The sequence below is a fragment of the Lepidochelys kempii genome, chromosome 24 (assembly GCF_965140265.1).
Source record: "Lepidochelys kempii isolate rLepKem1 chromosome 24, rLepKem1.hap2, whole genome shotgun sequence".
Taxonomy (NCBI): Eukaryota; Metazoa; Chordata; order Testudines; family Cheloniidae; genus Lepidochelys; species Lepidochelys kempii.
Window position 1 is genome coordinate 17192114 of NC_133279.1, and position 16319 is coordinate 17208432.

The window sequence follows — 16319 nt, forward strand, 5'->3', positions numbered from 1 at the left end:
GAGAGCACCACCGGTTGGGGGGATCTGCCCTGTTTCCTGACACCTTCCCTGAGCCCGGCACACCCAGTGGAGCCGCTCCAGAGAGAGCGGGACGAACTGAGCCCTGCAAAATCAACCTAGAAGGACATTTCTCACCTCCAGGGCGTTCCCACCCGCCTGGACAGCTGGGTGAGCCACGGCCTCTCCTTCCCACAGCCCTCCTTCCCCAGGGGAGCTCAGCCAGCCGGTGCCTTTCCACAGGCCACGGGCCTTGCCTTTGGGGAGGGGGTCTAGGTAGGACTCCTGGGTTCCATTCCCTGGCCCTGCAAGGGGAGAGGGGTCCAGTGGTTAGAGCAGGGGGCTTGGGAGCCAGGACTCCTGGGCTCTATCCCTGGCTTTCAGAAGGGAGTGGGGTCTGGTGGGTTACAGGGTGGGGTACTGGGAGTCAGGACTCCCGGGTTCTCTTCCTGCCAGCATCACTTGTGCACAGATAAGGGTGGGGGGGGCGGTACAGGACGGTCAGGGGACAAGGAGCTAGGGGGGTACTTTCCCCACAACTCGCTTTATTCAGCCAATGCACAAAAGGAATCCGCAATCTCCCCCAAAGAGAAGCAGCAGCCCGTGGCTGCTGAAGGGAGGTGCACTGCAGCCCGGCACGGAGCAGAAGGGGAGGATGCCAGGCCGGGGCTCAGGGCTCCCCGATGCCTCCACCGGCCCTGGGAGCTGGGTAGCACTTGGCCTGGCTCAGGATCTCCGGCACGCCCTGGGCGTATTTCTTCACCAACGCCCTCTTCACGCAGGCGCCAGGGGAGCCACATCCAGCCGCAGTCATCCTCAGTTTGATGTCACCTGGACAGGGGAGAGACGTGATCGGGGGCTCCCAATTCTCCCCCCCGACCCTCATGAGGTCTCTCACACACTCCCCTCCCAGCAGGACTGCACCCGGCTCTGCAGGCAGAGTGGGGTCTAGTGCTCAGAGCAGGGGGCCTGGAACAACGTGAGAACATAACAGAGGAACGGCCCTCCTGGGCCACCCCAAAGATCCATCTAGCCCAGTATCCTCTGGCCAATGCCAGGTGCCCCAGAGGGAATGAACAGAACAGGGAATCATCCAGTGATCCATCCCCTGTCGCCCATTCCCAGCTCCTGGCAAACAGAGGCTAGGGCCACCTTCCCTGCCCATCCTGGCTAATAGCCACAGATGGACCTGTCCTCCAGGAACTTCTCTAGTTCCTGTTTGAACCCTGTTATAGTCTGCACCTTCACAACTTCCCCCGGCAATGAGTTCCACAGGTTTCTTGTGCGTTGTGTGAAGCAGTACTTCCTTTGGTTTGTTTTATACCTGCTGCCTGTGGTGACCCCTCGTTCTTATGTTAGGAGGAGTAAATAACACTCCTTCTCTACTTCCTCCACACGCTTGAACCTCGATCGTATGCCCCCTTAGCCGTTTCATTTCATGGTGAAGTTACTGAGACATGAGAGGATTTTATCGCATGACAGCTCACTTTGTTTAAGAGCCTTTGGTGAGGCATGCTTTCTGAAAATCTAAGTACACTATATCCACGGGATGCCCCTTGTCCACACGCTTGTTGACCCCCTCAGAGAATTCTTGTACATTGGTGAAGCGTGATTTCCCTTTACCAAAACCATGTTGACCCTTCCCCAACAAATTATGTTCATCTATGTGGCTGACAGTTCTCTTTTTTCCTATAGTTTCAATGAGTTTGCCCAGTACCGAAGTCAGACCTATTGGCCTGAAGTTGCCGGGATCACCTCTGGAGCCCTTTTTAGAAAATTGGAGTGTCATTAGCCGTCCTCCAGCCAGTTGAGACAGAAGCTGATTTAAATGGTAGGTTACAAACCACAGTTCGTTGTTCTGTAATTTGACGTTTGAGTTCCTTCCGAACTCTTGGGCGAATCCCATCTGGTCCTGGTGACTTATTACTGTTTAATTTATCAATTTGTTGCAAAAACTCCTGTAATGACTCCTCAATCTGGGACAGTTCCTCAGATTTGTCACCAAAACGGAATGGCTCAGGTATGGGAATCTCCCTCCCAGCCTCAGCCATGAAGACCGATGCACAGAATACATTTACTTTCTCTGCAGTGGCCTTATCCTCCTTGGGTGCTCCTTTGGCATCTCAGCAAGTAGGACTCCAGGGTTCTCTCTGCAACTCTGCCAGGGGAGTGGAGTCTAGTGGGTCAGAGCAAGGGGGGCTGGGACTGAGCCAGGACACCTGGGCTCCACCTTGTACTCTGTGTTCAGACCCCGCCCCCATCTGGAGAACTTATCCAGTGTTAATATCCCAGATTCCTCAACATAATGGTCCTCGGCGCCGGTGCAGACCAAGAGCTCCTTCTCCTTCTCCTGCCAGCCATCTGCCCCCATTTTGAAGAATGACGGGCACTGCCGGCCGTTGGGGACAGAGCTCACACTTGGCACTGACAACAGTCAGACACACACAGTCAGCCAGGGGTGGGGATTCACCACACGCTGGGCTCGATCCCAGCTACGGGAAGGGAGTGGGGTCTAGTAGTTAGAGCAGGGGGGCTGGGAGCCAGGACTCCTGGGTACTCTCCAGGCAGGTATGGCCAGAGCACGGCTCTAGGTTTGCAGCAGACACACACCTGGGATGGCCCCGGCGTTGCAGCCGTCGGTGTCACAGCAGGCGATGTTCACCCGCACGGTGACATTGTGTGCGTAGGTCAGCGAGAAGGGGCCGGGCTCACAGTTCTTGGGCTCCAGGCACGATTTACCCGTGTAGGAGAAGGAGTTTCTCTCTGTGGAAGGGAAACAGAGCATCACCTCTGAGCTCCCCAATGGACCCCCAGCTGTTCCATCCTCCCCTTTTGTTCCATCCACCCCACCCCCAACTAATCTCATCTTCCCCCCCCATCCCCGATAAAATCCTCTCTTCTGTCTGATCCTGGGCCCACAGTCACCCACTGCAATTCCCTTCTCATCCCATCCCCTGTCTATGACATTACCTTTCCAGACGGAGCAGTCCCTGCTCCTGGAGAGGAGCACAGTCTATTGTTTAGAGTAGGGGGAGGGGCTGGGAGCCAGGACTCCTGGGTTCGACTCCTGGCTTCAGGAGGACAATGGTGTCTACACTTAGTAGGAATCTTCTTTCACTCACCCAGCCTGAACTCAGCCACGACAGTGACGCAGGTCCCTTCCGAGGGGGCGCAGAGCTGCAGGGGGCCGGCGCATGATTGCTCTTCGGACGCACACACCTCGCATTGCAGGGTGCTCCCTGGAGGTTGGAAAAATCCCTTCTCAGTACAAACCATGGCTCCCCACCCCTCCCCAGGCAGTGCCCGTGGGCGAAATACCACCACCAACCAACTGTGGAAGTTGTTACCATCAATGCCTCCTCACTGAACGTGTGGGCAGGCAGATCTTGGAGAAATGCCACCTGCTTTTGCAGCAGTTCTGCCCAGTTCCATTTAACTCTCCGGATGGGGAAAGGCATCTTGCTAGCTGGTCATTTGTATCTTACTCAAAACCACAGACAAGTCTGTTTCCTGCCTGAGTGTCTGTGGCTAGAATACATTTTCAGCTGCTGACGTGGCTATCTGGGGTGCAGGTTGTGCCTGCGAACAAACCCCACACGTCTGTGCAAACAGAAAAAAAAGAATTTGGCTGCTCTGAAGAGGTTTCTGCCTGTGAACCTTTGCGGTGAACCTTTCACACACACACACATTCACACACACACACCCCGCTGTCACTCTCTGCTCCAGGCCTCTGCCTGGGATTGTTTAGTCTGCAGAAGAGAAGAATTAAGGGGGATTTGATAGCTGCTTTCAACTTCCTGAGAGGTGGTTCCAGAGTGGATGGTTCTAGACTATTCTCAGTGGTGGAAGAGGACAGGACAAGGAGTAATGGTCTCAAGTTGCAGTGGGGGAGGTTTAGGTTGGATATTAGGAAAAACTTTTTCACTAGGAGGGTGGTGAAACACTGGAATGTGTTATCTAGGGAGGTGGTAGAATCTCCTTCCTCAGAAGTTTTTAAGGTCGGGCTTGAGAAAGCCCTGGCTGGGATGATTTAATTGGGGATTGGTCCTGCTTTGAGCAGGGGGTTGGACTAGATGACCTCCTGAGGTCCCTTCCAACCCTGATATTCTATGATTCTATGATTCTAATTACCCTGTAAAGTATCTACCATCCTGATTTTCCAGAGGTGATTCCTTTACTTCTATTAAAGGTCTTCTTGTAAGGAAACTGAATGCTTTTTCATCGTTCTAAGATCCAAGGGTGTGGGTCTGTGGTCACCTATGCAATTGGTGAGGATTTTTACCAAACCTTCCCCAGGAAGTGGGGTGCAAAGGTTGGGAGGATTTTGGGGGGAAAGACATGTCCAAACTACGTTTCCCAGTAAACCCAGTTAAAGTTTGGTGGTGGCAGTGGAAATCCAGGGGCAAAGGATAAAATTAATTTGTACCTTGGGGAAGTTTTAACCTAAGCTGGTGAAAGTAAGCTTAGGAGGTTTTCATGCATGTCCCCACATCTGTACCCTAGAGTTCAGAGTGGGGAAGGAAACTTGACATACTGCATTCCAGCCGAGTTATTTTGTAATGGTGGAAATGAGAAAGGAAGCAATTTGTCAGCAGCAGTGTGGCCGTGACATTGTCCATTTTTATGGATGGTTTTGTGAGCAAGTCGTTTTTAGGTGAGGGGAAACTTGGGGTACCCAAGACACATCAGACTGCTGCAAGGGGTACAGCGGTCTGGAAAGGTCGAGTGTCACTGGCCTAGATCAAAGGCATGGCAAAGGTAGAACACTGTGTTTGGAGTTTCGATTTCATGAAAACCAATGGACCATCGTATGGATTTCCTTTCCCTGTCTCCTGTTTAATGGAATAACAACCATTCACCCTGAGCACAGCCCTGGGACTCACTGACGCAGCAAAGACGCCCGGCGATGCTTATGAAGAACTTTAGCACCAGAAAAGTGTCCACTCCAAAGCCGGGGACCATCCTGTCCTGTCAACTCTCTTCTTCCGAATTTGATTGGCCAAGTTCACCCTTGCCACTGATGCCTTCACACCTCCATCATGCATGCAAAAACTCTGGACTGGCTGAAGAGATCCCATGATCGTTAACTCTTTCCTGTCTAGAGCTTGGGAGAGTTACAGTTCAGTCAGTGAACATAAGTTTTTAATTGAAGGAGGAGAGAAAGAAAACCAATTCATGCACTTTGGTTTTTTCCAGAGCTTTCCTCTGGAAACATCACTTCAACCTCCAAATGCCTTCCCCCGCTTTTGCCAGGGTCCCAGGTGGGAGGAAGGGAACATTATCCCCAATCTTATAAACAGGGAAACTGAGGCAGAAAGAGGCGGTGTCAGACTCAGAGCCACGAATACAGCCAAGGAGTCAGATTTCAGAGTAGCAGCCGTGTTAGTCTGTATCCCCAGAAAGGACGGGAGTACTTGTGGCACCTTAGAGACGAACCAATTTATATGACTTTGTTAGTCTCTAAGTTGCCACAAGTACTCCTGTTCTTTTAAGCAAGGAGTCCTAATTGCTGCTGGCTTCCAGCCTATTCTAGACCCACCCCCTCCCTGACCTGGGGATAGAACCCAGGAGTCCTGGCTCCCAGAAATCAGACCATGTGAGTCAGTGCGATGGTGCAACAGTGTCCCCTCCTGGCCAAGCAGGGCGCGGTCCCAGCTCACCCAGCTCAGCGCGGCCCTCACGCTAGTCCCTGTGCCCAGGAATCTGCAAAACCCTCTCTGCTGCTCAGCCCTTTTCTCCCTGCACTCCTTGGGCCAGCGTGGGGTACATACACCCCAGAAGAGACCCCCCCACTCCCTCCCAGAGCCTGGGAATGATCCCAGGAGTCCTGGCAGGAATCTCAGTGCAGGGGGCAGGGGAACATTTCCAAGCAGGATGACAAGGGTGGGGGACGGTTTTCCTGGCTCCTGAGAATTGTCTGTGATTTCCAAACGTTTCCTGCTCCTCATCGGTGCTCGGCTCCCTGTGCCTAGGGGCGGATGGGACTCCCCTGTGACCAGCTGAGCAGACAGCAGGCAGAGGGGTTGGGGCGCCCACATGGTGGCCGGGCATTTTCTGCAGTGACCAGAGCAGGCAGGCAGGTTCAGAGAATCAGAGAACCATAGAAGATCAGGGTTGGAAGAGAGCTCAGGAGGTCATCTAGTCCAAACCCTGCTCAAAGCAGGACCAACCCCAACTAATTCATCCCAGCCAGAGCTGTGTCAAGCTGGGCCTTAAATACTTCAAAGGATGGAGATTCCACCCCCTCAGAAACGACTCAGAAGAACGCAGACCGCAACAAACATCGATATGATGCTAGAGTGCGTTCCCAGGAACTCCAGCCGGGGGACAGAGTCCTGCTGCGAAATTTGGGTATTGCCGGCAAACACAAGATAGCTGACGGATGAAAGGCAATACCTTACCTGGTGATGGAAAAGCTGGGAGATCTGCCAGTCTACAAGATCAAACCTGAAGACGGTCCAGGGCAAATAAAGACAGTGCATAGAAACCTTTTGCTCCCTGTGGGGGAATTGGTAAGCACCCCTTATGAGATGGGCCATGACAGGGCAGTCGGCCAGAACAGAAGAGCTAGACCAAAGCTGCCATCCAACACAGACAGCGGGACCCGGGCAGCTAACTTACCCCTATTCTGCACATCTGAGAGTGAGTCTGAGGAGGAAGACACAACCCTGGTGTATCCTGGGATGGAGACAAGATTTCAGTCTCGATCAGCTGAACGAAATGAAAGTTCTCCCTCTTCCGCCCTAAACCCCATAGCGGAATTATTTAGGCCCATTTCCGACACCCCTGTGCCGCTGATGACACACACAGGTTATTGGACAGTGGACACACAGGTAGAGGATGTCCTGGGCACCTTGGACCCTCCAGCGTTAGAACTAGGAGTGCAGGGGCCTATGCCAGTAGCCAAGGGACCCTCAAAGGAAGCCTCTCCATCCATCACTCAAGAGGATGTTCCCCCTACCTCGGCAACAGAGATTCTCAATAGACGAGACAAGGTGATAAGACCAGTAAAATGGTTAACTTATGATGCACCTGGGGTGACTAGTGAGGAGCCAATACATTTAGCACACAGGATTGTGGAAGCTCAAGTGGGCTTCCTGAGGCCCTTTGGAGGAAACCAATGAGTTGGTATAAAGGGAGTGTGATTTGTCGGGACGACAAATTCTCGGCTGGGGGGAGGATGTAAGCAGAGTCAGGATGAGTTCCACCCTGACATCTGGTGGTGAGGTGTGGCAAGTTGTGGAAAAGAACTTCAGGGGCCGATCTCATTTGCATAGGCACATCCACCCCGCCTAGAATGAGGCCATAGCTGCCCAAATGGTCACTTTGGCTGTTGTGGGATCCCCAGTGTCTCTGTTATTGGGGCAGGAAGAATAACTTGCTATTACCCTGATTATGGGAACTGTGCTTGGAACTGTACTTGGCCATTTGTTATGATGGAGGGACTCACCATCAACAAAGTAGCAGTCGCTAGGGAAGGGACATGGGTGCCAAAACTCTGTGACTGGAGAGAGGCTTGAGACAGGTATTAGTACCTGGTGGTGTGGGCCCCTTTGTGAGGGCCTGAAACACCAGTTGCACCTCTGTCTGTCTCTCTCCACTGTGGAAGGTCAGAGCTAATTTTGGGTCTATTAAGAGTCTTGCTACAGGTACTGTGCTGAATTCACTTTGGCCTTATGGTGCACCAGCACTAAGGCTCCCACTACTTTGAGCTGGAATCACTGAGCGCTGTGTCAAGTAGTGGGGAGCCGGAAGATCTAGAGTGCAGCGGTGCTGATCGTGGACAGGCTGGCGGAGCCGTTTGTGAGACAGCGAGGCGAGCTGTGCGGAGCGGAGCTGTTCGTGAGACGGCGAGCTGTGCAGAGCGGAGCCGTTCGTGGCGGAGCGGAGCCGTTCGTGAGATGGTGGAGTGGAGCGGAGCCCTGTGGGGCAGTCAGCTTCAGGTCACGTAAGGTGCCCCTTACCTCTTTCCCCCACACACAGGCACATTTTTAGCCAGACTGGGGAGTAACACTCTGCAGATGAACTTTTGAACTCTGGGGCTGGACTTTTTGGACTTTGGGTGATTTGTGGATTGCTGGACTCAAGACGTTTGGGTTCTGGGACTCAAGAACCCGAGGGAAAGGATGTGGCCCAATTTGCTGGGGTGGGTCTTTGCTCATGGTTTGGTTAATGAACACTAGTTGTGGTGTTTTCCCAATTTAATGCTGATGTCGTTTACCTCATGTTATTAAAGATTCTCTGCTACACCGAGACTCTGTGCTTGCAAGAGGGGAAGTATCACCTCTTTGAGGTGTCCAGGGGGTGTGTAAGATTTTCCCAGGTCACTGTGTGGGGGCTCGAGCCAGTTTTCCATTTGCTTTGATGAGAGGGAACCCCTGTGTACTGAACCCGGCCCTTGCTGCTATCAACTTGGCCTGGCAGAAGGGTTACATACGCATCATAACCTTTGGAACTGTGCGCTAGGAACGTGTAGTCCCGGAACTCTTTGCCAATAAAGGTCTTAACAAACATTGAAAGACATTCGTCACCCTTAAATTCCCAGGATTTTTCTGGCTTTAGGGACATCGCAAAAATGTAATTGGGCACATGCAACCCAGTCTCCTGCGTACATTGAAAATCATAAAAAATATACTTTTCTGAGGATTCGGGCTTCCTAAGGCTGTCCATAAAACAGAGGTGACTGTCTATATCTCCAACGACCAAACCCTGACCCTGCTTACAGCGCCTCCCTTTACACCGGTGCCGCTTGTCCACGTACGACGGACACTGATCACACAAAGTTTTAGACAGGCATTCAACTGGTTTTTTTTGATGCACAGTTGACATGTCTGTCTAAACACTCTTTGGGCCGACAAAACAGTCTACAGCTAGGCCACCTCAGGAGCACCCCCACGCCAGAACCCCATAGTAATGTTCATCATGCAACAGGATGAAATAAGTCTTAGGGTAAAACCCCAGCCACCTTTCACTGCATACAGCACCACCTCCTAAATGCTGTTCAAACTTTGCTACGTCACTGAGCAGAACCTTCTCTGGATCTGACCACCCCAGTTTCTCATGCAACTTTCTAGCCTCTGCTAACAATTCCGCATCCGTAGGTTTATGACCGGCCATGACGGACAAGAGCCCACCCGCAAAACATAGAAATTGGTACCAGTGTAAGTCAGCTCTACTAAACATTGTCTCTTTTTTGGAATAATTTGACTACTAAGGATAGAATTTAAAACTCTTCGAGCGCCCCCACCCCTATTTTTTACAACTGTCACAATGAGGCGCAATGTCCCATCGACATGCAATTCTCTATCGCTCTGTAGCAGCTTTGAGGTCTGGTTTAAGAAATCCTCAGCGGACAGCTCATCCCTACTTCTTCTGACTGAAAACAAAGGGTCAGTTCAATGACAGCTCTCTAAACATAACTGTACATAATCATCAGGGCCTACCCTACCATTAATGTCATCGAGAACTAGCTGTATCCCTCTGTGTATGGCTTCAACAACCTCTTCAGCTTCAGCTGAATTTATTTCCTCAAGATTGACAAAACAAAACTCCTCACAATACACTGACCCCCCAAATCTAGGTAATTCACGTTGCCAACTTCTCACTCTCTCCATATAGATCTCTGCATTTTCAGGGTTACTTGGGGGTTCCTCTACAGAACCATCAGTGGCATCTTCTACATCCCATACTAATTGAGAGTCAGACTCTGAGACGCCTCTGTGAGGGTCATTGGGAGTAGATGGGGCCCCCGTCTAGAGAGCCCTCTGGGGAATTTTCTAAACCAGAGTCTGATTTCGCCTCCCCATTTTCAGACATGCCAGTTGATGCCCCCTACCGGAGGCTCTCATCTTTTTGGGTTTTTTTCCTCATTACCTCTTTAGCCCTTCTTAAAATTTTTACAGCGACCCTGGCCTGGATCTTTTTGGCAGCCATCTGTTTATCCCCCAAGCGCTGTCCGCCCTTTTGTTTACACATGAGCTGACGTGCACCCTTCAGGGTACCCCTTTCCACACCTAGTCATGCCTGATCAGAGCCACCCTTTCCAGACCCCCTTTCTTTTAGGCCCCCTGAGGATTCAGCATCCATCAGTTTTCTGAACAAAGCATCGTATTTTTTCCAAATCTTTTGAGAATGCTGTTGTTTTAGACCCCCCGAGGATACAGCGTCCATCAGTTTTCTGAATGAAGCATCAAACTCTTCCAAAATACGAGAATATGGGGGATCTGTGACAAGCTTATGGTTTTGGGAGAATGGCTTATCAATCCTTGGTTTTTTGTTCACAACCCCGAGAGCGCCTGCTCCGGGTTTGGAATGTGTGTGTTTCTGGGCACATTCAGAGCCCCTAGCGTGCGCGCTCTGGGTTTGTGAACGTGGGCGTTTTCGCTCACAGTTTTCTCAGGGCTCGGTGTGGCGGTGGCCGCTGAGGAACTGGAGTTGTGTTTGCATGGGTGTTTTTTACCAGAGTGTTTGTTTTGTCCTTGGCTTTGACGTAAATGAGGTTTGGACTGGCCTGATGCTTCATCTGCTCTCCTGTGCTGTTTTGCCTTGTTAAAGGTCTCAAAGCAGATTCCTGGTTCTTTGGTGGTTCTCGGGGTTGTGTCCTGGTAGCTCCCACTACAGCCTTGTCAGAAGGGCTGCACCTGACTGATTGGGACGGGGGGAAAAATGCATTTTGTACAAAAACGTAACTTTGCCAGCTTTCTCACCCACACCTATGTATTTACTTAAAATACAAAACCTCATAAATTAACCAGACTGTCAAGGTTCCTCCCCCACTCTGAACTCTAGGGTACAGATGTGGGGACCTGCATGAAAAACCTCCTAAGCTTATCCTTACCAGCTTAGGTCAAAACTTCCCCAAGGTACAAAATATTCCACCCGTTGTCCTTGGACTGGCCGCTACCACCACCAAACTAATACTGGTTACTGGGGAAGAGCTGTTTGGACGCGTCCTTCCCCCCAAAATACTTCCCAAAACCCTGCACCCCACTTCCTGGACAAGGTTTGGTAAAAAGCCTCACCAATTTGCCTAGGTGACTACAGACCCAGACCCTTGGATCTTAAGAACAATGAACAATCCTCCCAACACTTGCACCCCCCCTTTCCTGGGAAATGTTGGATAAAAAGCCTCACCAATTTGCATAGGTGACCACAGACCCAAACCCTTGGATCTGAGAACAATGAAAAAGCATTCAGTTTTTTACAAGACTTTTAATAAAAAATAGAAGTAAATAGAAATAAAGAAATCCCCCCTGTAAAATCAGGATGGTAGATATCTTACAGGGTAATTAGATTCAAAAACATAGAGAACCCCTCTAGGCAAAACCTTAAGTTACAAAAAAGATACACAGACAGAAATAGTTATTCTATTCAGCACAATTCTTTTCTCAGCCATTTAAAGAAATCATAATCTAACACATACCTAGCTAGATTACTTACTAAAAGTTCTAAGGCTCCATTCCTGGTCTATCCCTGGCAGAAACCAGCATACAGACAGACACAGACCCTGTGTTTCTCTCCCTCCTCCCAGCTTTTGAAAGTATCTTGTCTCCTCATTGGTCATTTTGGTCAGGTGCCAGCGAGGTTACCTTTAGCTTCTTAACCCTTTACAGGTGAGAGGAGCTTTCCCCTGGCCAGGAGGGATTTCAAAGGGGTTTACCCTTCCCTTTATATTTATGACACAGACTAATAAGCAAAATATATTTACCCAGCTTCATCCATCCATCCGTCACTGATACTGATGAATTTTTCTTTTCAGTTGTCTCTTTCCTTTTTCTTTTGAGGTTGTTTACCCCCTCACGTTTTGACCGTACTGTAAAGCAAACAACATTCTAATAAGACACATGAAACTATCTAGTAAACTTTAAAATCAAAAAATATTCATTAGGGTGTTTTTTCTATTTAAAAAAGTCATAGCTTTAAAACAAAATAATCCATTTCAGGGTGTACAAGCAACACAGGTTTTGAGTTTATTTCTACCGCTTTAAAAACAACCCCCACAAATATATATATATATATAATACATTTTAAAATACATCTCATTTTGCAAAGTAAAAACCCTGTTAATTGGAAACACATCATCACCATCACTTTGTAGACATATACTTTTTAAAAACCACCTATGTTTTACACATACACACACACACACAGAGCAGTTTAAAACCCTGTTTGCAACAAAATACTTTTCAATAAAACCACATGCTTTTAAAGAGACCCCTGGTTGTTCTGTCCCCCGCCCCAGCCATGTGTGCTTGGAGCCTTTGGGTTAAAAAACAAGCCAAAATGTTAGTTAGTATTAGCCCCCAAATCCCTATTCATCCTATGTAATACCTGAAGTTATTAAGCAAAACTACAGTTAAAATGTTTTTTTTTTTACCTTGGCCTGGTGATGAACTGCAACTTAAAGTTACTGGCTCCATGCTAAACAGATCACACTGCAATAAAGATAGGCACCATTATTTACTAAGACAGCATGGCCAAAGCATGGCATTATCTAATAAATATATATTTTTTTCAGAGTTAAAAACAGGGAACATACCTCCTCTTGCAGTCCAGCAGCAATTCAAGAGAGTTTCTGTTGAAAGAGAAAGTCTCCAAGCTATCTGAGGTTTTTAGACCATCCTAACTCTTTTGTTTCAAAATAGTTAGCAGGTTGATTGGATCACCCCTCCCTAGCATTCCCTTTTGTGATCTGGGGGGAATAAGTTTTCTGCACAATTGGCCTGCTTTTCTTTTTTAAGTTCAAATACATATTTTTCCCCCACCCCTGTAGGGCCTTCTTACAATAACCGTTTCAAGTGAGAGACCCTTTGCAGATATCAATGAATGTCTTGGGGCTTGTGTTTTTTGTTGTTGTTGTTGTTTTTAAACATGTGTCTTTCATGCTTAAAGTTGGGTGGGGTGGGGTGCTTTCTAGAAAAAGTGCCCCATGGCCTTCACCCCACTCCTGGGTCATATTTAAACTGGCCTATAGCGTTCTGCAAACTCCAGGGGTTATATTTAAACTGTCCAATAGCATCTGCGAACTCCTGAGGTTTTATTTCATTTCATATTAATCAGAACTCACCATCCTCACCCACCCACCTCCCTGACGATGGGTGCACCCCCCCCGCATCAAAATTAACCCTATGGCCACAAGGGTGAGTAATCACAGTCACTCTGGCTATTCAGTGAGGGGGGTGGTTAAACCCATTCAGTTCAACAGGATAAATCAGCTCTATTGTCCTCAACCACATGTCTGAACAATCCCTGTTTGTTTTATTGTAAACACGTTTTTAGGATATTTTTTCCCCTTCCACAACATACATTTCAGCTTTTTTTTTTTTTTTTTTTTGCTGTCAGTGGGTCTTTCTCTTACACAAGAGACACAAGAGCGAGGTGCTCACAAACAATTTTTTATTTAAAAGACATACAGCTCCTTTAAAACAAACCACAATACTCCATTAAAAAAAAAAAGAAAGAAAGAAAGAAAGAAAGAAAACCTTTAAACTCCCTTAAGGGCCAGAGCCGTTTTAACAGAAATACAGAGAGTCACAAAGCCCTTTTCAATAGATTTTTTTTTTTGAATTCACAGCTACCAAGTTTTATATCGCATGTTTGGCCCCTCGCCATTTTCTAACTTAATCCTTATAGATTTCTTACAAATAGCCATTTTCTTAAGCAGGGTTCTGTAACTTTTTGTGCGGACCAGCTGGTCAATATAACTCTCTAAGCAGGCATCTTCCGGTTTGGCCATTTTCTTTAAAACACAGCCAGGGTCTCCACTGAATTGCACAGCATTTATCAAGGTCACCCCTTGCGCTAAATGTTCTTGGGTTAGACACAGACAGTGCGTAGCATAACCTATGGCAACCACAGTGGTTAATAAGCTTTCCAAACCCAGCTCAGCACACAGGCCCTGGAGCTGGCAGTTTATATCCACTGAAGTCCAAGTCACACAGTCATGGTGCCGCTGGCCTGGCACGTCTATGACACAGCCCTCACAATCTTCAAAAAGCTTTTCCCTGAGACAGTGATTAAGAACAGCATAAACAGCAACGCGTACAATAGTCCGCATGACTTTTTTACGCTCACGACGTGACACTGGCTCAGTCAGTTCCATGCCAAGCCTCCTCCTAAACTCCTCCTAGCCATCATCCTCGGAGTCCTCTTCAACATTTTGTATCGGCGTTGAGCAAAAACAAGGGGGGCCCAGTTCATCCTTGCCGCTTGGTGCAACGCTGTCCAGGGTCTCCGGGTCCTCTAGAACGGCATCATCGAGCTGTCGAGAGATTTTTTTCAAAAAAGGAACAGCGTAAGCACCCCACTGCTTGGTTTTTGATTTACACAATCCCTGGTTCCTAGCCCCCCATTACACACCCCCACCCCGACCGTCACCTCTTAAACATTCATTTACCTGAGCCACGTCCTTTGCAGTCACCTTGTCTGCCCGTAACTCCCACAAGCCATGATCACCTTCCACCTCTCGGGGGGTGGACAACAAGAGGCCATCACGCTCATCACGGTGCCTCACAAGCAGCCGGGTTTCGGGGTCCCGTGTGTGCATCAACGGTTGGGCCAAAGGGCTCCCCTCAGTTGCCCCCGTCTCCTCCTTGGAACTCTTGCTGATGTAACGCTTTCTCTGCGGTTTGTCGAAGGCCCTTGGGGCTAAAACAAAGTCCGAAGTTCCCACAGGGGTGGTGAAGGAGTCCATGTTTCCACGATTTCTAAAACACGTGCTCTTGGTAAAAGACAGCCTCTTCTGCCCGACGCTGGGACTTATGGGGTGATGGTGCTGCATTCTGATTGGCAGAGGGGGTCATATGCCCCTCTTCTGGGCGGTTCACCCCATCCCAGAACCTGCCCTATTTTGGTCAAATCTGCTCTCGGGGCGGCCTGATTGGCAGACGTTGGTGGGAGGAGGAGTTGTTAGAGGGGTCACACTAATCATTTCCAGATAGGTCACCCCACTCCGGAACTCATCCTGATTGGTCAGATCTCCTCTTGGTCCTATAGGGACAAAACCCCTCCTGATTGGTAGAGGGTGGGAGGAGGAGTTGTTAGAGGGGTCACAAGACCCACTTCCGGGGAGGACATACTGCCCTGAAACTCGCCCTGATTGGTCAAATCTCCTATTGGGGGAAGTCCTACTGGGGCAAAACCTCTCCTGGTTGGTAGAGGGCAGTGGGAGAACTTGTTAGAGGGGTCACATGACATACCTTGCTTCCGGTCTTGTGGCAGCCTTGACCCCGGAAGTAATACCCCATTGGGGTGGGACTTCCGGTGGGAGCCAGAGGTCAAGGGCTAAGTGGTCAAGAGGCGGAGTTAGGGTTTGATTGACTGTAGGGCCATTATACTACTAACCTCACTGGCACCTGACCAAAATGACCAATGAGGAGATAAGATACTTTCAAAAGCTGGGAGGAGGGAGAAAAACAAAGGGTCTGTGTCTGTCTGTGTGATGCTTTTGCTGGGGACAGAACAGGAATGGACTCTTAGAACTTAGTAACAGGTTTCAGAGTAACAGCCGTGTTAGTCTGTATTCGCAAAAAGAAAAGGAGGATTTGTGGCACCTTAGAGACTAACCAATTTATTTGAGCATAAGCTTTCGTGAGCTACAGCTCACTTCATCGGATGCATACTGTGGAAACTGCAGCAGATATTATATACACACAGAGATCATGAAACAACACCTCCTCCCACCCCACTGTCCTGCTGGTAATAGCTTATCTAAAGTGATCATCAAGTTGGGCCATTTCCAGCACAAATCCAGCACAGTGATCCATCCCCTGTCGCCCATTCCCAGCTTCTGGCAAACAGAGGCTAGGGCCACCATCCCTGCCCTATAGCCACAGATGGACCTGTCCTCCAGGAACTTCTCTCGTTCCTGTTTGAACCCTGTTATAGTCTTCGCCTTCACAACATCCCCCGGCAATGAGTTCCACAGGTTGACTGTGCGTTGTGTGAAGCAGTACTTCCTTTTGTTTGTTAAAAACGTGCTGCCTGTGGTGACCCCTCGTTCTTATGTTAGGAGGAGTAAATAACACTTCCTTATTTCCTTCCTCCACACCCTTCAACCTTCTCTAGACCTCGATCATATCCCCCTTAGCCGTCTCTTTTCCAGGCTCAATAGTACCACTCTTATTAATCTCTCCTCATATGGCAGCCGTTCCATCCCCCTCATCATTTTCGTTGGGCTTTTCTGAAGCTTTTCCAATTCCCTTATCTCTCTTCTGAGAGGGGGCGACCACATCCGCATTCAGTGTTCTACTTGTGGGCATCCCATGGATTTATATTGAGGCAACACGCTCTTTTCTGTCCTATTCTCTGTCCCTTTATGAATG

General features: G+C 49.1%; 1 protein-coding gene across 1 annotated transcript; it reads right to left on the reverse strand.

Moving 5' to 3' along the window:
- Positions 1 to 640: 640 nt before the first annotated feature.
- LOC140902851 (phospholipase A2 inhibitor and Ly6/PLAUR domain-containing protein-like) lies at positions 641 to 3373 on the reverse strand. Its single transcript, XM_073323418.1, has 3 exons — positions 3120 to 3373; positions 2608 to 2760; positions 641 to 828 (listed from the first exon to the last, which is right to left on the reverse strand). Exons 1-3 carry the CDS (start codon positions 3271 to 3273, stop codon positions 668 to 670), a joined length of 468 nt encoding a protein of 155 aa, XP_073179519.1. The 5' UTR covers positions 3274 to 3373; the 3' UTR covers positions 641 to 667.
- Between the last annotated feature and the right edge of the window lie 12946 nt (positions 3374 to 16319).